The sequence below is a fragment of the Lacerta agilis genome, chromosome 17, assembly GCF_009819535.1.
Source record: "Lacerta agilis isolate rLacAgi1 chromosome 17, rLacAgi1.pri, whole genome shotgun sequence".
Classification (NCBI taxonomy): Eukaryota; Metazoa; Chordata; class Lepidosauria; order Squamata; family Lacertidae; genus Lacerta; species Lacerta agilis.
This window is the reverse complement of record NC_046328.1, coordinates 19,054,717-19,075,925: the sequence shown is the minus strand read 5'-3', so window position 1 is coordinate 19,075,925 and position 21,209 is coordinate 19,054,717. Positions and strand designations below refer to the sequence as shown.

Below are 21,209 nucleotides of genomic sequence, written 5' to 3'. Positions count from 1 at the left end.
TTGATCTTCTTGCAGTCCATGGGACTCTCAAGAGTCTCCTCCAGCACCATGTAAATTACCATAGCTTATTCAAATACATTCACGATAGGATTTTAAATTTTGTTGTTGTTGACGTTTTAAACAGTTGTTTTTACTGATAATTTCACTGTTTTATTTTATTTTTGTTAACCGCTTTTAGGCTTTATTTTATTTCGCAGTTGAGCGGGACATAATAAATTTCGTGAAACGAACAAAGTGCAAGCTCAACCCTTTGTGTTTGCCTGCGACAGACTGTGAGTCCTTAGGAAGTGCCATTGCTCTGAGCACTTGAGGGCCTGTCCTTACCCCGCCTCTCTCCAAAATGGGGGGGGGGCGAGGGCGGTTGAGGTTATTTAATTAGGCTTGTTCCTTCCCGGTTCTGCTGGGGGCGGGGAAGAGATGCACACAAGCAGCTGGAGGGGCGAGCGTGCGTTTCTGTTCATTTCCTCCCCTTCTCAATTAAATCGCGTCTGAGTCAGCGCCTCGCCCCGTCCTCCCCACCCCCGATCTCTCCACCCAGGCCATTGACAGGCACACGCCTGGAGGACCCGGGGACCAGCCGCCCTTTGTGATGCTGATTCGGGCTGGAGGAGCCCCTCCGTCTTTTGTCTGATGTTTTTCAGGCAGACGGAGGAGGAGAGAGCGCAGCAGCTCTTGAAAATTGACCAGCCCCCCCGAGCTGCGCGTCACATCGGAGCAAAGACAAAACGCCCGCCTGCCTGGGCTTAGCGCGCACGCACAGCCGGGTCGGGAGGCAGACGGAGGCGCTTCCCTTACACACGGAACACAGGGCTTGGTGATTTCCCACAAAAAATATATATATTGTCGATCCAGGCTATTACCCCGCTAGGGCAAACCGTCTTAGGCAGGCGCCGGCCAGGTGAGAGAGCCCCCGGCTTGGAGAGGCGGAAATGTAACATTTCAGCACCCTGGACAGTTCCAAGCGCGGCGGCGCTTTAACGGTCGGGCCATGGCAAGCGTCCAGCAGGGCGAAAAGCAGCTCTTCGAGAAGTTCTGGAGAGGGACCTTCAAAGCGGTGGCCACGCCAAGACCCGGCAGCGTCATCGTGGCCAGCATCACCTCCCGCAAGCCCCTGGCCAGGTAGGAAACTTGTTCGCATTGCTCTGTTTTTGAAGATAGACCGGCTGCCTCCTTACTGTCCTTCCGCGATTTATTCTGTTTTATTCTAACATGCTGCGGCGCGGAGGAATGAGCTTTGCTTTTATTGCTTTTACTCTCTGTGTTTTAGTAGATCTGGTTTGTTTGTTTTTTAATCTTGCTTTAATTCTGTTATACTTTTTAACTATTAATTTGCATATGCTTTCCCGCCTTCTTTGTTTTATCTGCATTGTGTAAGCCGCCTTGAGCCCTGGTCTTGGGGAAAAGGCGGGATATAAACAAACAAACAAACGATGCTTAACCGCTTGTTTTATTGATGACTTCTCTGTCTTGACTGATGTATTTCTCTGTGGTTTGGGTTTTCAATGTAGTATATGCATTTTGCTTCCTCCCCCCCCCCCCCCATCTTACTATGTTTTATGTAAGCTACTCTGGGATTTTGCATATTAAACGGTAAATAAAAATTATCGAGGAAGAGGACCCTTTGCTCCAGCCCTGTGGGTGCAGGGAGTCAGGGACCCTCTCGCCTTCTGTTTGATCAATGGCTAAGAGATCTCCCCCAATTGGCTAGATCAGGGGTTTGTGAGAGTCTCTGTGTAAATGAGGAGGTGGATGTGAAAACTTTTCCTGGACCGGTAGAAATTAAGAGCCTGCAGGAGCATATCAGATACCTGGATCGTGGTGGTTGGCTTATTAAGGAGCAAGCAAGGTTTTGGGGTTGAGCCTTGATGAATGTGTCCAATCTCTCTGAATGTTCTAGTTTTAATGACTTTTTTTTTTAAAAGCACCATATTTAATATACTGTCACTTTCCAGCACCTGAATCCTTTAGTCCCACCCTGCAGAATTCAGGATGGGGTGGGTTAGATCCTGAAAAATGTACATCAAGAATAAACAATGACTCTGCCCTGGTTTTGTGCCCCGAGCATCTCTGTGAATGGAGGAGGTGGGCATGAAAACTTTTGCTAGACCAGCTGGGCTTTGGTGGGAGCAGGGGAGCTAAAGATTAACGTCTGCAGGAGCAAATCAAATATATTGATTATGAAGGTAGTGATGGTTGGGTTTTAGAGGCAAGGTAGGTTTGGGGGTTGAGCCTTGATGATGTGCCCATCCTCCGATCAATCTGAAACAAATTTAACGGCATTAAAAAACACAACTTTTTTTTTAAATGTATGGTTACTTTCCTCCACCACCCAACATTCAGGATAGGGTGAGCAAGAGATTGAAATTGATGCATCTAGAACACAGCAAGTGTGCCCTGGTTTGGGAAGGACTAAATATATATATATTAGAATTGCATTCACCTAAACACAAAAAGTCAGGAGTGCGCAAGAATGGAAGGACCATTTAGTCACTTTTGTAAAAAGCCATGATGTATGAGCAACTGGATGTTTGAAAAATAAAGTTGGGCTTACTGATCTGTGGTGCTGTGACCATTAAAAGGTGCAAAGTCCAAAGGTGAAGGTAACAAGAGGAAGGAAATTGTATGTGGTACACATACATATTATCAAACTGTTCAGAGGTTTATTTACAATTATATATATCTTAACTTAATGATATTTTTTAACGATTTCCATATTTGTTTTTAAATGTTTCCTTTTAATGAAAAAACTGAAAATGTTATAGCTTTGTTCTTTTTGTAAACTCCTTTGAGGTGTTTACTATTTACTTTGTTGCATTTATATCCCTCGTTTTCTCTCTCTCCAAGGATCTCAGGGTAGCATGCATGCTCATCATTTAATCTCCACAACAACCTTGTGGGGTAGGTTAGTCTGAGAGACAGCCACTGGCCCAAGGTCACCCAGTGAGCTTCATGGCCAAGTGGGAATTTGAGCCCTTGTCCCCCCCCTTCCAGGTCCTACTCTGACACTCTAACCACTACATTACCACTGGCTTTTATTTTATTACCATCAAGCATTATAGCAATATTGGGGAATAAATAAATAAAGCAGCGCATACATTTTCCTAAATAAATAAATGGACTTTGGGGCTGAAAGACAACAGCATTTTTCAAAATAAAACTCCCCGAGCTGCACACTGGGGAGTTTGTTGACGCTGGAGTTTCTTGCACTGCTGCTTCGCAACATTTCTGCTAGAATTCGGGAGGATTACCCACAGGACTGAGCTGCAGCTCTTCCAAGAGGCTTAGGGCAAGTACAGCAATCTATGTGGCTTCTCCCAGATTATTGCATGGATATAAGCGCAAGAATTGGCACTCTTGCCAAGTGGGGCTTATAAGGGCTGGTGGCACTGTAGGGTCAGACAAAATCCCCATGCAGAGGTCCTCTCCACCCCAGCACATAAATGCCATTTTGAGTGCAAACATTTGCGCAGGCTTTGGGTCCATCTCTCAGTGATGGTGCTTCTGTTACTTTCACAGTCTGGGAAAAGGTGTTGATAAGGAACACCGTACATCATTCTCCAATATCCCTGGCATTAGGAACAGCTAGCTATTGAGCCCACAAAACAACTTGATCACTCAGTGGAAGAGCATCTGCATTGCATGCAGAAGTTCCTTGGTTCCATGCCCAGGATCTCCAGGTTGGACTCCCATTCTGAAACCCTGGAGAGCCACTCACCGTCAATTTATATAGTATTGAGCTGGATGGACGAATTGTCTGATTCAATATAGTGAAGGACCATAGCTCAGTAGGTTGAGCATCTGTTTTGCATGCAGAAGGTCCCAGGTTCAGTCCCCAGTGGCATCTCCAGGTAGGGCTGAGAAAGATTCCCCATCTAAAACCCTAGAGAGCCACCAGTCCAACTCATTATACAGCAGCTCCTTAAGTTCCTGTTGGTTGCAATTGGGTTGGTTTCTCATTTCCTTTCTGGAAAGGGGATGGAAAACTGTCAATCTGCTTCTCTTGAGGGTCTTCCATAAAGCACTTTGGTTCCTCAGCCACTCCCTCCCCACATATAACTTCTGAGGGCGAATCTTCCATACCTATGAACTTCTTACCGACAACTGATAGCTTCCTTAAAGAATCTGACCATCAGTGTATATAGGAGGTGGTAAAGGGCTGGTTGTCCCAGCTTCGAATTTAAGGTTCAGATCAGCTTTCCCCAGGGCTGACGGAAGTTGTAGCCCATAACGTCTGGGAGGCGCCAGGCTGGGGTAGCCTATTCAAGAGAATATAGTGACCACTGGGAATGCAGTTGTTGACCGTCTATAAAGAATAACATTCTTGCAGCATTTCTGTTCTTGTTGAGAAGGAAGGAGGTGTGGTGCTTGCAAAATCTTTAGAGAGGGACAATTTCGAAACAGAGGCTTTGTTTCATTCCTCATAAGAACACAAGAAGAGCTTGCTGGTTGCCATCACTACTTCTTGTGGGAGTGAGTTCCGTAGTTTAACTCTGTGCCATGTGAAAAAGTACGTTCTTTTATCAGCCCTGAATAGACAACAAAGAGAAAGGATACCTTGACTGTGGTCACGATTTCTTACAATTTATATTTTGCACTGTAGTTTTTAATCTTATGTTAAAGAGCAGTATTACATCCGTTGGGCTCCCAAAGTGTGTATATTGCAGCAATTAACCATAAACACAAGCAAACATCAACAGCTAGAATGAAGCACTCTGAAGCAATAGGTGCTAACGTTTGAAAGCCCAAATCCCTGTACGCTCTGAGTGCACAAGCTTGTCTCCCACACTTCACATTTGTTACGCCATTAGAAGCATTAAAAAAAAAACCTACAAAAGCACAGCTTACATCATTTCCCTCCTTGTTGCAGTGAGAAGGTACCATCTATTAAAATAATGGTTTGAGAAAACCTTCTCATATTGGGTAAAAATATCTCACCAAACGAAAGCCCAATGAGATCCGACTCCTATAGATGACTCCTGGGTCATTTGATTGCCTTTCATTATCTGTGCCCAAAGTAATCATGTGCAAGTCTTTATTTCAGGTGGGTGACTCATTACGCCAACATTCACATACTTGCTGCCCACTGTATGTATTGGATCCCAACATCACCGTTGGCAGAGGCTGATGGGAGTTGTGGTCCAAAACATACAGAGGGTAGGCTGCAACCTTGCTAGACTGCCTTAGTTCCTCTTGCATTTCCTCTTCTTCTTTTAAACTATTTCTTCATTGTTTTATTTTTTTAAATGCATATCTCCATCCCAATTTACAGTAGTTTCTGATATTTGCAAATGGACATTGGCTCATTGGTAGAGTATCAACAGTACCTTTGCATACTGAAGGTTCCAGATTCAATCTGTGGCATCTCCAGGTAGGGCTGGGAATGCCTTATATCTGCAAACCACCCTCCCCCTTCCAGAGCCTCTGCCAGTCAGTGTAGACAGCACTGAGCTGGATGGTCTGATTTAGTATAAGGCAGCTTCCCGGATTCCTGTGTGCTGCCTGTTGAAATTGTTTACACTTAACCATTTGTAATGCTTGAAAATCGTTTTAATAAATCTCATTCCGGATGGGAATATGGTAAACGAGCTCAAGCATGGAGCACAAGTGATGGAGGAAGTGACCCTCACCTCCCTCATTATTAGAAATGCTCTGCAATTGAACATAGACGCGCATTAGCGGAGAGAAATGCCCAGACTGCCTCTGGGGCATTTCAAGAGCTTTGGCGACACTGATCCAGCCTTGAACCGACTTTCCGAGTGGGGCAGTTAAGGCGGGTGCTAGTGATGATGCTGCCACGGTGGTCAGGGTTGCCAGGCATCTTGTTGGAGGGCAGCATTGCCAAGCTCTGGCGAGACAGATTGTGGGCTGCTTTGGGGGGCAACGATACAGGGAAGCTCTCGGCTCACTGGCAAAGGACTGGGAGGGGAGAGTGCAGCTCCAGATAACAAGATCTCCTTAGGAGACCGGCTAATGACCGACTGCATCTGTTGTTGTAACAAAGACTGCAGAGGCAGTCAAGGTCTCATTCTCCGGTGGCATTTTCATCCCAGACCTTTTACTGTCGGGTTAATGCAGGGAAGGGAACACTGAATCCCTGGGCTTGTTCATGACATCTAATTCTTTTTTCTTTTTTAAATACAAATTCTGCTTATATTAATCCAGAGCAAATCTCACCTGGCAGGAGACCAGGGGTCACCTTGATTCCTTTTCTATCATAATCCCTAATGTTGATTGGAGTTGAACTACAGATGTCCTGACAGTGGAGGGAAATCCCTATTTTCTAACATGAAAGGAGGTGTTGTTGCTGTTTATTGTCATAGCCAGTATACTCCATAAGCATTTTTTAAAAAGATATACCTGTACAGGACTCTGCCCCAAAGATCTTGTAACTGAAAGTGGGAGAGGAAGCAAAAGAACAGAAAGAAAAGGAGGAGCCACAGGATTTGCAGAGGACGAGTATTGGAAATATTGATACAAAGTCTTAAGATATCGCAAGGAGAAGAGAGATAAGAGTAATAACAGGCATAACAGAAACGGTGGTATAAGATAGCACAAGAACACAACGAGAGAAGTAAAATTTAAAAGGAAAAGTCACATATGGGTGGAGGGAAGTCGTTTTTATTCGTTTTATGTCATCTTATTTTGCATTGATTATTCTATGTGGTATGTCAATATTTGAAATTTGTTTTTGTTTTTGCAATAAATAAATAAATAAATAGGATTTGCAGAGGATGAACGGGGTGGTTAGCAGGGAGGTAAACAGTTAACATTGTTTTGGCTTGGTTCCAGTTCAGGTTCAGTTGCAAGGAAGCTTGCCCCAGTTAAGGCCAAAGGAGGTTCAGTAAGCAAGCCAGAACAAATGGCTACTAGCCACAATGGCTATGCTCTCCCTCCACAGACAGACAGACAGACAGACAGATGCAGAAATGCTTCTGATTACCAGTTGTCAGAAGCCACAGGAGGGGAGAGAGCTCTTGTGCTCAGATCCTGCTTGAAGGCTTCCCAAAGGCATCTGGTTGGCCATTGTGAGAACAGGATGCTGGACTAGATGGGCCGTGGGCCTGATCCAGCAGGGCTCTTCTCACATTCTTAAATGAACCGACTGTTTCATTTTCAGTTCTCATGAGAAATGGTAAATGCAGGAGGCAGTTTAATCTAATAATAACAATAACAATAACAATAACAATAACAATAACAATAATACCTTTGTATGCAAACCTTTAAGTCAAAGGTTAGAAAGGAGATGTGTCGACTCAAGCCAGCAAAAACTTAGTCCGGTGGTTCCCAATTGGTGGTCCATGGACCCTGGGGGTCTACATAACCCACCCAAGGAGTCCATGGCACAATTCACATAAAGACTACCATAGAGACATGGCTTTTTTCAGCCAGAACTCACCAGAACTCTGTTCTGGCCATTGCCATTATAAGAGAACAAGGGAGGCATTTGGGGAGACTTCCAGCACTCAGTGGCGTAGGAAGGGCAGGGCGTAGGAGGCGTGCTGCCCCGGGTTCCAGGGGGGGTGACACTCCCTGGCCCCTCCCACCACTCCCCCACCGCCCGGCACTCCGTCCGTGCTTCTTTACAGATGGCCGGGGCAGCCCCACAAGCCAGCGCTCGCTCACTGGCTCGTGGGGCTGCCACGTCCGTAAAGCAGCACAGCTGGGGGCAGCCCCACAAGCCACTGCTCGCTCGCCCGCTTGCCGCGGGAGCAGCAGTGCCGGCCTGGATGCACTACGCATGCCTGGAAATTCCGGGCATGCGCAGTGCATCCGATGTGCGTCGTGACGTCATGACGCACGCGTTGTGATGCCCCGCCCCCAGTGGGGTGCCTCCGCCACTGCCAGCACCTCTTTTTCTAGAAATATAGCACTGCATGGAGATATCTAAATTTTCAAAAGTAGGGGGTCCATGGCTTGGCTTTTGAAAAACAGGGAATTCATAGTACTTAGCTATATGGGAACCACTGACTTAGTCTTTAACACCCACCCCCACAACCCAGTGGTTGGTTGTGCCCATCAAAACTGGTGGGCAGAAGGCAGAGAGACCAACAGGGGGCGGAGCCAGAGCTCATGACAGACAGGCTCAGAGCCAACCAGTTCTAGTTTTGCACTCATGCCCCTCCTTGCTGAGTTCCGCAAAGGCAATACTGCCACTAAGGAGAAGGAAGCTGGTGTTCTCTCTGGACTGGCTTAGATAAAATGGCCTCATGGGCCAAATGGGGAGGTTTGGTGGGCCAGATTAGGCCTGTGGGCTGGCAGTTTCCAACCCTTTATATAAAGGCACAGACACCTTTCTATGCGAGGTGGGGCTGCCGTCTCCCCCCACCCCGAGGTTTCAAAGAAACGAACAAGGAGCGATTTATCTCACAACCAGCAGAAGCTTCTGTAAGCCTCTTCCTAAGAGCAAAACATCGATGTGCTTTTTCATGTCCGCAGACTGTTAGCGTTGGAAACGGTTAAGCCAAACGGGAACAGCCGCCTTTATGTTCAGAAGAATGTACCTTGCTCATAATGAGGAGCTTTCTCTAATAAATAAGTATGGAAAAAGAGAGAGATCTCCTAGGATCAGAGCAAAGGCCCACCTAGTTAGTCCTGCATCCTGTATCCCACAGCGGCCAATCAGATGGCTCATAGGCAGGCTGTGATGAGAGTAATCGTCCTCTTCTGCTTGTGTGTCCCTAGCAACCAGCATTTAGAGGTATCCTGTCTCTGATAATCAAGGGAAGATGTAGCCACCGTCACTATCAGCCAGTGATAGCCTTCTCCTCAATATTCACTTCAAAAAAATGGATATCGTGGGAAATAGTTTATATTAGGGGGATATGTGCCTAGAAAAAATAATATATTATTATTATTATTATTATTATTATTATTATTTATTTAATTAAATTTGTATACTGCCCTATATACCCATAGGTCTCAGGGCAGTTCACAACATAGAATTACAATATAAAAAAACACAAAATACATAATAAAAAATAAGAACAAAAACAAACCAGTAATCCCCCAATATAAATTAATTCCCTCTCCACTTTATCCTCACGGCAACCCTGCAAAGTTGGTTAGGCTGACAGACAGTGACTATGGCCCAAGGTTGCCCAAGGAGCTTCAGCATGGCTGAGCGGGGGTGGGTGGGGGATTTGAGCCTTGGTTCTCCCAGGCACTGCTCCCTTGTGCTCTAACCACTACACCACATTGCTGGTCTCATTCCAGAGGCGAGCAATGAAGGTAATGGTGGGGGTGAAGTGGGGAGATGGCGTTTGCAGGGAGAGGCAGGGAGATTGAAATGAGACACAGTGGGTGGGTGGTTGTGGGTGCTTACGAATTGTCCCTTTTTGATGCCTTGGGTGCCTGCCATTAACTTCATCCTCTGATGCCTGAGAAATTCTGCTAGTTGACTGCAGTTTTGAACAAAGATGAAAATGCTTTTGTAGATGGGTTGTTTTATATATATATATTATCCTGGAAATTTACTGCCGCACAGCTAATTCCAGAACCTTTCTCTTTATTACAGAGTCAGCTAGCAGGCAGCTCCCTCCCCCCCAATGCTATTTTGAAAGAAGCACAGAGAGAGAGAGAGAGAGAAAGAGAGAGAGAGAGAGAGAGAGAGAGAGAGAGAGAGAGAGAGAGAGATGGAAAGCATTGGTCTGTATCCATCACTGCCTCTCTCCCTTTCCAATCTGAGAGTCTTTGGGGGCAAAGCAGCACAATGAAATCTAGCATGAAATAATGCGAATTTGCAGGGGCGCTTTATGCATGTGGCTTTTAAAACGGCGAAGGGCGTTCCCTGGGTCAACGTGGCAGAAAACTCACGTCTGCAACTGAGCGTATGCTTGAAAGATATCTGCAGCCAACTCTGGCTCTCTGGGCCTCTTTGCACTCTAGTACTTCCTTGCACACCCAGCTTCAAGCAGGATCATTTCCCAGGAAAACCTGCTGCGTAGAGCACGTTCTTACGGAAGCTCTCATCCGGCAAACATGGTTTTGTCTCTCTCCTGACTGCTGCATTACACATATCAGGAGTGGGGAACCTTTTGGCCTGGAGGCCAAACACCCCACATCTGACACTGTATGTAATACAGACCAGTGGAGAATCACAGAATCATAGAGTTGGGATGGATCCTGAGGATCATCTAGTAGTCTGACCCCCTGGAATGCAGGAATATGCAGCTGTCCCTTATGGGGATCGAACCTGCAACTGTGACGTCATCAGCATCATACGCTAGCCAAGGACCGCCTCTTTTCATATGAACCGACCCAGACCTTGAGATCATCTTCTGAGACCCTCCTTCGCCTGCCTCCTCCTTGAGAGGTCCGGAGGGTGGTAACACGAGAATGGGGCCTTCTCTGCAGTGGCTCCCCATATGTGGAATGGTCTCCCCAGGGAAGTTCGCCTGGTGCCTTCATTATACACCTTTAGGCGCCAGGCAAAAACGTTCCTTTTTAACCAGGCCTTTCGTTGACCTTATTGACATCCTATGCCCTTTAAAATGTGGCTCTTTTTGGGTTGGGTTAGTGGGTTGTTTTTATTCTGATTATACAGGTGAAACTCGAAAAATTTGAATATCGTGGAAAGGTTCATTTCTTTCAGTAATTCAACTTAAAAGGTGAAACTAATATATGAGATAGACTCATGACATGCAAAGCGAGATATGTCAAGCCTTTATTTGTTATAATTGTGATGATTATGGTGGACAGCTGATGAGAACCCCAAATTAACAATTTCAACTTTGGGGTTTTCATCAGCTGTACGCCATAATCATCACAATTATAACAAACAAAGGCTTGACATATCTCGCTTTGCATGTCATGAGTCTATCTCATATATTAAACTCCAGTAGCTAATGAAAACAATTACTTACATAAACGGACTTTTCCACAATATTCTAATTTTTCGAGTTTCACCTGTATATGTTGTGATATTTTCTGTGAACAGCCCTGAGACCTCCGGGTATAGAGCGGTATATGAACTCTAATAATAATAATAATAATAAGCCAACTGAGCTATTTATGCTCAGTAGTATTCTGCTAGCCAGCCATGCTGGCTAAGGTCTCCATCATGCTATAACCTATGGTGAGTACGAGCTGACCTGATAGAAGTTTATTAAATGATACATGTTATGGAGGAAGTAGAAAGAGAAAAGTTTCTCTCCCTCTCTCATAAGACTAGAACTGGTGGGAACCCCATGAAGAGGAATGTTGGAATATTAAGGGCGGATAAAAGAAAGGACCTTTTTTGCAGCACATAGTTAAAATAGATTGCAACTATTTATTCATTTGTGCTTTTATACTGTATTTTGCGAACCGCCCTGAGATCTTTTGATGAAGGGCGGTATGCAAATCTAATCTAACCAATCAATCAATCAATCTGTGGAACTCTCTGCCACAGGAGGCAGTGACGGCAGCCAACTTGAATGGCTTTCTAAGAGGACTGGACAAATTCATGGAGGATGGGAAAGCAGCCAATGGGTACTAGCTAGGATGGCTCTGGTTTGCCTCCAGAGCCAGAAGCAGCAATGCTTCTGAATACCTGTTATAAGAAACTACAGGAGGGGAAGAGGGCTCTTGTGCTCAGATCCTGTATGCTGGTCTCCCATAGGCATCTCTGGGTGGCCACTGTGAGAACAGGATGCTGGACTAGATGGGCCACTGGCCTGATCCATTGGGGATCTGCTAAGTTCTTATGTGCTTACATTCTCCATAGCAGAATCCTCACCTTTGTCTGTGTGGCTTTCTTGACGGGAATTCAGAGGTGCGGAGGGCGGGGGGGGGAGCATCTTCTCGAACCATTTTATTTTGTCAAGCAATTTCTCCTCCAGCAATTTATTTTGTTATTTTGTCGGCCAATCTATATATCATCTATATCTATATATTTTTTCCTGAGCAATTTCTGCTCATCTGTTCCCTGCCAAATTCAGGCAGCACATAAAAGCTTTCAGAAGTGGCAACTCCGAGGAAATTGCACCCATTCTGATCCAAGAAATTCAACAATCGTTTTTTGACTTTCTTTTCTTCTTCCTTTCTTTCCTTCCTTCCTGTAAATGCACGCGCACACACACACACACACATGGTTCTGCTCTATCGGATGCTCATTGGGGAAATTAAGGTGTGGGGGGGGGAAGGGGGAAGTAATTTAGAGGCAACTGTCAGCCTCGTCATCTTAAAAGAAGCAAGAGATTGTCATATTGACAGAACAGAAGAGAGCATCTCTCTCCTCTGTTCCTCTCCCCATTTTGGTTCAATCAAATTTTTGTGGCGTCGTACCCAAAGATCTGCCTGCAATTCTAACCTTCGCTTGCCTGGAATATATTCAAAGGCTGTTGCGGGCGGCGCAGTCTACCTTTCACTCTCTTCCCTTTGACAGCCTGTGGTTATGACCACTTGGCTATCTTGAGAGCTCCATAATGGATGGCCGGGCTCTCGGAACTGATGGGTGTTTTGCTCGGAGGGGTAATTGATGTCATCTCTTGTGGGGCACGGTTCCCCCCCCACACACACGGCAAACCACAACCTTCAAGTTAAATATGTACCGTAAGCTGAAGAGCTGGGTGCTATTTCCATATTTCTTGAAAAAAGTGTGATTGGTTTCGAATCACCGGTCAGGCCACGCTGCCATTTATAGTCAAAGACTTAGCCTGCAGTGAGGTCCCCTTATTAGACGAATTAAATGTTATATACATTGTCTTCTGATCTTTGTGGGCTCTGGGTACTCCTGTCTGGATGCTGCAATTTCACCTAGAGGATTCACTTTCCAGAGAATTTCTACCCCCCCCCTCAAAAAAGCAAACTTCTAGTCCTTGTTGCTAGGAAACTAGCTTGAAAGTGTGTGAGCAAGGCCTGGCGAATTCTCCAAAGCCACAAGAGTGTGGGGGCCGTGCAGGTTTCCCAGTGGTTGGGAGTGGGATTGAGGTGTTCCTCACCCGGGAGTAGCCAAACCAGATTCAGTTACGGAAAATAAGGGAAGCTGATTTGTGCATATTGTACACAGATCGGAGGTTCTCCTGCGGGAGAATATTCATCTTACATTGTTTTCAAAATATCTGTCCACCTCTATGCCAGCTTCCAGAAGTTTGAGGTTTTTTCCATATACTCTATTAGTGATGTTCCAAGTTCTAAAAGTGACCACTGGACAAGCATAGAAAAGGTACTCTATGTTTGATATATCCTCTATATACTGAGAGATGCTGGAATTATTGCTTCTACTAGTTGCAAAAAAATGTATCTTGCGCTGGGTCTGGGTAAGCATACCTCTAAGCTTAGGAAAAATTGAGAAGACCAATTTTAGGTGATTTTAGAACCAAACTCCATTTTGGAGTTGATGTTTGAATTAATCTCATATTGGTCAAGAAGCAGTTGCTTAAGTGTATATTCTTGTCCTCTGTTAAGGATATGTTGCTATGGATCCTGGATAGCACCTTGCAACTCTGTTTGTCCTTCTGTCTGATTTATAGATGGAATTGGTTCTAGATCATTCAAGGCTACAGGTATCACCCGATTTCATTCATTCATTCATTCATTCATCTTACATTGATATACCAGATTTCCACCAGTGAGCTCCATATGGCTCTCTCTCTCCGCCCCCCCCCCACTTTAAACTCACAACAACCTTGTGAGGTAGGGTAGCCTGAGAACTGGTAATGACTGGTCCCAAACCACCCAATGAGAGTTTTGAACCCTTGGCCTTATCTCATTCAGCTGGAGGGAGATAAAGAAAACATGGGGAGAAGCTCAAATGGATGATGTGATGGTAAGAGAATGGGGAAAGTCATCTGTGAGTTCAAACCACTGGCAAGAGTGATCTCTCTTTCCCACTCAGAGCCTGATGGCCCCCTTGGCCCTCCCAATAAAATATTTGAGGGGGCTGGGCCTACCGAAAGTTGATGGGCATTGCCATTCAAATAGAGTGTGTGCACCGCATCATGTGATCGATTAAGCGGGATGGAGCTTACCTGCTCCCCCCCAATATTTTATTCAAGTTGGCACCCTTGGAAGGAAGTGTCAGAAAGAGAGAAAGGGGTGGCAAAGAGAGAGAAGCAGAGAGAGAGAGAGAAAGAGAGAGAGAGATGGGGTGTCAGAAAGAGCCACAGAGAGAAGCAGGGTGTCTGAAAGAGAAAGAAAAGAGAAAGAGAAAAGGGATTGTCAGAAAGAGAAAGGGGGTGTCAATGAGAGAGGGGGGGTACCAGAAACTGAGAGAAATAAAAGGGGATGCCTGACCCACTTTGGCATTTGTCTCACCCCACCACTGGCTCTGGTCCTCAACAACAACAAAAAAACATTTCACACCCCTGCTACAGCACAGGCTGACTGCAATATGCCCAGCCCAGCCGTAGAATTTCCATATATTTTTTCCTGAGCCTTGAGAGATACAGACCTGCCTTTGCAACAAGTCTGAGCCCATAAACTTTTTCAAGGGCTTTTCTTCCCAGGCTTGATGCAAATATTTCCCCCACAGGCCTGGCTGAAACCTGTAGCTTGACATACCTGCAAAGACTCCCTTGCCAATGTCATTGTGATGAAGTACGCACAATCCTTTTGGGGTTGGATGCCTCCCATCCAGAACATGGTGGTGGAGACACGAGGTTTCCTTGGTGTACATGTTTGAGGCCCCCCCCCCTTTTGAAAGTCAAGCGGCACAATTGCAAACATGAATATCAATCGTCCAGAAGCAATTACTTTCTGTCCTGAGATGGTCCTTTGACATCCAGATAATCGTGGGACATCGTGGGACACACTGATTGATTTTGACAATGGAGAGAATTAAAAAAAAAAATGATGGTTTTGAGAAAAGAGACTGCAGAGAAATCCGGCCGAGTGATCCTTTTAATGCTAATGTTAACTAATTCGTACTTCCTGAAACAATTCACAAACGCAGCTATCTGTTGAAATCTGTGTTTCTCCAGATTTTGCAATGCGGTTCTCCATCCAGTAACTACACACCCACCCACACCCCAAATAGTTTATATCAGGGGAAAGTGTGCCATTATTATTTTTAAAAATATATATATTTGTGAAAAGTACCTACAAAAAAAGCAGGGAAATGGCTTGCAAGTGGGTGTAGAATCATAGAACTGTAGGGTCAGAAGGGACCCTGAGGATCATCTGGTCCAACCTCCTGCAATGCAGGAATAGGCAGGTGTCCCACATGGGGGTCGAACCTGCAACCTCGGTGTTCTAATCAACTGAGGCAAAAGGGGGCGGGTGGTATTTTAGCATAAATGCATGCTAAGATGCTGGTGAAGTGCCATGAGGATATTATTCTTTTAAGTCACAAGCTGATGCTTTTTTGCCCTGCCCCACCCACTGGTGCTATGCGGCCCTCAAGGGATTAATCCTGAGAGAATGTGGCCCTTGGCAGAAAATGGTGAGCCTATTCCTGCTCCATGGTAAGAGACATTTAGCTGGCCTCAAATATTTGGCTGGGAGAAATGAAACTCCCCACCTCCCCATTCCCCATTTTGATCTCTGCAGGAGAGTGCCTTCTCCAGAGATTGGGTGCTGGTCCATTAAGGGAAATGGGACACTGCTCCACTAACCTAATATTGCCCTCAGCCAGCACACGCTTGCCAATCTCTTTATTAACCGCCAGTCCAGGAGTTGGCACTGCCCATCTCTCCCCCCTCTCCTTCAGTGTTGCGCCTTTACAGCTCAGCAGGGAGGAGGCTAAGGACAAAGCTAGAATTAGTCGGCCCTGCCTGCTCTGGCACCACCTACTGTTGGCCTCCCTACCTTCCACCTTAAAAACTAAAGGGACCCCTGACCATTAGGTCCAGTCACAGATGACTCTGGGGTTGCGGCGCTCATCTCGCTTTATTGGCCGAGGGAGCTGGCGTGCAGCTTCTGGGTCATGCGGCCAGTATGATTAAGCCGCTTCTGGTGAAACGAGAGCAGCGCACGGAAATGCCGTTTACCTTCCCGCTGGAGTGGTACCTATTTATCTACTTGCACTTTGACATGCTTTTGAACTGCTAGGTTGGCAGGAGCAGGGACTGAGCAACAGGAGCTCACCCCATCGCGGGGATTTGAACCGCTGTCCTTCTGATTGGCAAGCCCTAGGCTCTGTGGTTTAACCCACAGCGCCACCCGCGTCCCTATAATGCCTTCCACCTTACCAGACCCAATAAACTGCCTGCAGATACCTTTTTATCAGGAGGGCCCTTCTGTATGATACAGGAATAATGTCTTTAGTGTGGCAGCTCTTTGGCATACCCTCCAAAATTTCTCCAATGAAAATAGGGACGTCCCATTCCATAATGATAATTTTGATAATTTTACTATTTATATACAGGCAGCTGGGGGGGGGGGGGGCGGATAACTCCATATGCTCCAACATTTCTCCAATAAAAATAGGGGCGTCCTAAGGGAAAGGGGGACATTCCAGGATCAAATCAGAAACTGGGACAGCTTCTCTAATTCAGGGACAACCCTGGAAAATAGGGACACTTGGTAGGTCTGCCCTCTTTTTGCACATCCGACAGGCACTTTCTCTAGTGTGTTTTTGGAGTGTGTATGGTAGGCTCTCCTGCCTTTTAAGTGCAGATCTTTATCACACTCCTGTCTCCATAATCGGATTTGAAATTGTTTTCATGTATGGAATTGGTTTGGATCGTTTGTGTGTGTTCTTACTGGGTTTTTAGTGCTGTCGATGCTTTGACTGTGAAATTGCTCCGAGATATTTTATGGGAAGTGATTCACAAATGCTTGTCAGATAAAACACAAGGCTACTATTTTCAGAAGAAGCTTCATATGTTTCGTAATATTTCGGGCATGCGTTTAAAGCACATTTCCCCTCCCCTAAAAATAAAAAAGGAATCCTGGGAACTGTAGTTTTTAAGGGCGCTGGGAATTGTAGATCTGTGAGGGTTAAGCTACACTATCCAAGATTCTTGGGTGGGGGAAATGTGTACTTTAAAAGTCTGGTATGTCCATAGCCTTAGACCCACACCTAGCAAGTTCCTAATAAATTCAAGTTCCTCCGTGTTTCAGCCCCTGTGTTGGGCTCACCCGAGATCAAGTTTTCAGCTCCTTTGGGGCTGCTTGCTCTGCACAGGCCTCAATGTCAGACCTACATCTCTGCCTGAGCAAAAGGAGTAGAAGTGGGGCATTTGGTAGGGGGCAGAAGGCTTCCTTTCCTTTGCAAGAGCGCTCCAGTGGGCGAGAGGGACCATCTGTGAAGTGGTGTGAGAGGCTTTGAATCGAACGGGGAGAACTGTCAGATGGAAATCCGGTTTTGAAGGATGCCTGCTCTCCAGAATTTGACCGGGGGGGGGGGAGGTGGAATAAGCAGTCATGCTTTGCCTCCAGTGGAAATGGGGAGTTTCATGAGACGGCGAGGCTCTCTGCCAGAGAATTTTCAAAACAGACATCTGGCCAAGAAAGCATCATGGAACATTTGCCCCCTTTAGTTTGTTGAAATGTGCCTGGCCACAGAAGCATTAATGTGCTTTTGGTTCTCTTCCTCCGTTTTCTTCTCCGAGGTTCCTTGGGGAGGAAGAGTGGGGTGAAGATTTAATAAGTTAAATAAATAAAAATACTGTGGCCACCTGAAGATTCCACCACCACCTCGTTTGACTGCCTGCGTCAACAAAGCTAGGAACGAGAATATTGACACGTTTGTCATTTGGAACACTTGTTTGTACAGTTCTGGTTTCTGGTCACCTTCGCTCCAAAAGGATATTGTAAAATGGGAAATGGGAAATGGTTCGGCAAAGGGTGACCCAAATGAAGGAAGGTTCTGGGTTTGGGACTTTTTATGTTTAGGGGGGGGGAAAGGCAAGTAAGAGGATGCAACTGAATTGTGCATGGCAAGGAGAGAATTTGGATAACAGGAAAGTTGTTATCCCTTTCTCATAAAACTAGAACTCGCAGACCTCCAACGAATGTTGGAAGATCCAATACATCTTCTCCACGCAGGGCATTGTTAAACTATGGAACTCCCTCCCACAGGAGGTAGCGATGGCCACCAATTTGGATGCCTTTAAAAGAGGGTTGGACACTTTCATGGAAGAGAAGGCTACCAATGGCTACTAGCCGCAACAGCTATGCTCTGCCTCCAGAAGCAGAACAACACAATGAGTCACTATAACCCGCTAAATTTTACTTGGACTTTGGACATTTGGGTGGGTGGTATGCGCAGAATGACCATTAACTGTATGCGGTGGTGGCTGGTTTGCTTTGGGACCCTGTGGGGCAGAAGACAGGGAGCCCAGCAGTAGGGGGCGCTAGAGCCAATAAGAGAGGGAGCTAGTATTGCCTGAGTTCTACCAGGGGCGTACCCAGGATCAAAACTAGGGGGGGGGGGCAAGCCATGGTTGTTCAGGTTCAAAAACAAAAACAACAGCTTCAAAAAACAGAAAATTTCCCCAAAAAAAACAGAAAGCCCCAAATGGCTGAAAAACTCAGTTTCCCAGGATCTTCAGTCCTCACAAAGGAACTACTCACCATGCAAGGGAACTCAGTTTGCCAAGCTCCCTTGCAACGATGAATCCCGGCAACGATGAATTCGCCCCCTGACACTGCCCAAGTCTCAGCCTGCATCCCCACTTGACCAAACAGGGTGCAGGCTAGGATCCGGTCTCTGATAGGCATGCCAGCTCTTTGTCGGCATGAGGGAGGGGGAAACAGCCGGCGCAACACACACACACACACACAGACACAGAGTGGCCAACTGCCTCGGCAAGAGCGGAAGAGCTCAATTGTTACTGAGATTTTGGGAGGGGGAGAAAGACCAGTCTTGTGGGTTTTTTTCCCTTTTAGCCTGCCGATAACCATTTAATTTTGGGGGGCTTCTAGGGGGGCAGCTGCCCCCTGCCCCCCTGGGTACGCCCATGAGTTCTACAAGGGGCAACATGATGAGACAAAGGAGAGGGAAGCTGATAGGGAGGGCCATCCTCTGGGCCAGTTGCTGAAGCCTGGCTGAGGGCGGTGGGGAAGTGCCCCAGCTGCCCTAACAGACCAACCTCTGCTGTCCGGATGCAGACTCAAGCCCCCTGGGTCTCCCAGACAACCAGGGGTCAGCTGCCTGGTGCTGCCATGTCAGAAACCTGATTCCCTCCCCGCTGATGGAAGGAAATGCATCAGGTTGCATTTTATTGTGAAGGAAGGGAAAGAGCGACAGGTGTGTGTTCCAGCTGTCCGTCTGGCGAGATGGGGAGTTTACTGGTTTTAACTCATGATGATGCAGAGACGTTGATCCTAGCCTTCACCTGCATTGGGTTAGAATGGGTTGGGGACGTTGTCCAGCCTGAGGGCCCCATTCCGTTCTGGGCAAGCTTGCGGGGGCCGTGGGCTGGTGGTGGGCTGGGACAGAAGCCGAACTGAATCGAGCAGCTAAGGTAAAAAAAAACCCATGTGTTTAATTATTGCATTGATATCCTACGTTTCTCTCCGAGGAGCTCAAGGTGCCATGCATGGCTCTCCCCCTCCTCCTTATTTTGTTGTTGTTCAGTCGTTCAGTCGTGTCCGACTCTTGGTGACCCCATGGACCAGAGCACGCCAGGCACGCCTATCCTTCACTGCCTCTCGCAGTTTGGTCAGACTCATGTTGGTAGCTGTGAAAACACTGTCCAACCATCTCATCCTCTGTCGTCCCCTTCTCCTTGTGCCCTCCATCTTTCCCAATATCAGGGTCTTTTCTAGGGAGTCTTCTCTTCTCATAAGGTGGCCAAAGTACTGGAGCCTCAACTTCAGGATTTGTCCTTCTAGTGAGCACCCAGGGCTGATTTCTTTAAGGGTGGATAGGTTTGATCTTCTTGCAGTCCATGGGACTCTCAAGAGTCTCCTCCAGCACCATAATTCAAAAGCATCAATTTTTCGGCGATCAGCCTTCTTGATGGTCCAGCTCTCACTTCCGTACATTACTACTGGGAGAACCATAGCTTTAACTATACGGAACTTTGTCGGCAAGGTCCTTATTTAATCCCCACTATAACTATGCCAGGTAGAACAAAATAATAAATAAATAAAAATCCTTCCAGTAGCACCTTAGAGACCAACTAAGTTTGTTCTTGGTATGAGCTTTCGTGTGCATGCACACTTCTTCAGATACAATGAAACAGAAGTCACCAGACCCTTATATATAGTGCCAGGTAGGTTAGGCTAAGAGGCAGCGACTGGCTCAAAAAACCCAGGGAGGTCCGTGGCTTCCTTTGCTTTGGGGGGGGGGTCATCTAACTCCATACCCTCCAACATTTCTCCGCTGAAGACAGGAATTACCTTAGAAAAAGCAGGACATTCTGGGATCAAATCATAAACTGGGGCGGCTTCTGTAAATCTGGGACTGTCCCTGGAAAATAGGGACACTTGGAGGGTCTGCACTCAGCCAGCATGCCATTGTCCCTGGCAGTGACTGGACACGCTCCCAGTCCCTGTGTTACACAACACTCTGGGCCATTTATTCTAATTGCTGCCAGCGTTCCTTGCAAACCCCTCAAAGAAGCTGAAATTGAAACATACCTGGCTTGTCTTTGTTTATCTTGGGGGGGGGATAAGGGATGGAGGGAAGCCTCCCCCCGCCCCCTGTCGTTGCCTACACCTTCCTTCCTTCATATAGATTCTTGTAAATGTTTTGCAGTGAGGCCTGGGGGCTTCTGGTTTCCCCTGTGCGGTCGGAACAATGTCTCTCTGCGAATGGATTATTGAGCTGCTTGTACCGTGGCAGAATAAATAAGACAATCGGGAGAAAGGACTTTTTCTAATTAACCTTTCCTGGAGCTTGTCAGAGCCTGGCATTGAGGCCTGAAGCGGGGACAAAACCACACCACATCTTCTCCTTCGTGTGTTGGATCTGCTGCTGGCGTGACCTCTGGATGTAGCTTCCTGGCCTAGGCGGACCTTTGTCAACCTTCTCCAACCTGGTGCCCAATCAGGGGGTCCCTAAACATTTTTGGAGCTGTGCTCCCTTGGTTTCATAAACTCATCCCCAGTGCCCCCTACCCTATTAAAAAAAAAAATCACAGCCCCCCACTCAGTAACACAATAAAATTCAAAACAGTAACAACTGAATGTGCATTTATTCAAAACTATTTAGTTTGATTAATTCAACAAAACTGATGAATTGATCTAGGGATTGTTACGGAAAAAATCCCAGGTGTGGCACTGCCCAGCCACCTGGCCCTTAGGGATAGGCCCACTGGTTTCTGCGGAGTTAAATAAAAGAAGTCCAGCCACTGGAGCAAGGACAAGACAGGGTTTATTGCGCAATAGGTTACAGT

At 46.4% G+C, this 21,209-nt stretch overlaps 1 protein-coding gene across 1 annotated transcript in view; it reads left to right on the top strand.

Moving 5' to 3' along the window:
* Window positions 1-470: 470 nt before the first annotated feature.
* The window catches only part of SRRM4 (serine/arginine repetitive matrix 4), a 116,668-nt gene continuing 95,929 nt past the window's right edge, over window positions 471-21,209 (top strand). The window contains exon 1 of the mRNA XM_033135778.1: window positions 471-1,119. Coding sequence (XP_032991669.1) covers window positions 989-1,119 — 131 coding nt within the window. The 5' untranslated portion in view covers window positions 471-988. The remainder of the gene's footprint in view (window positions 1,120-21,209) is intronic.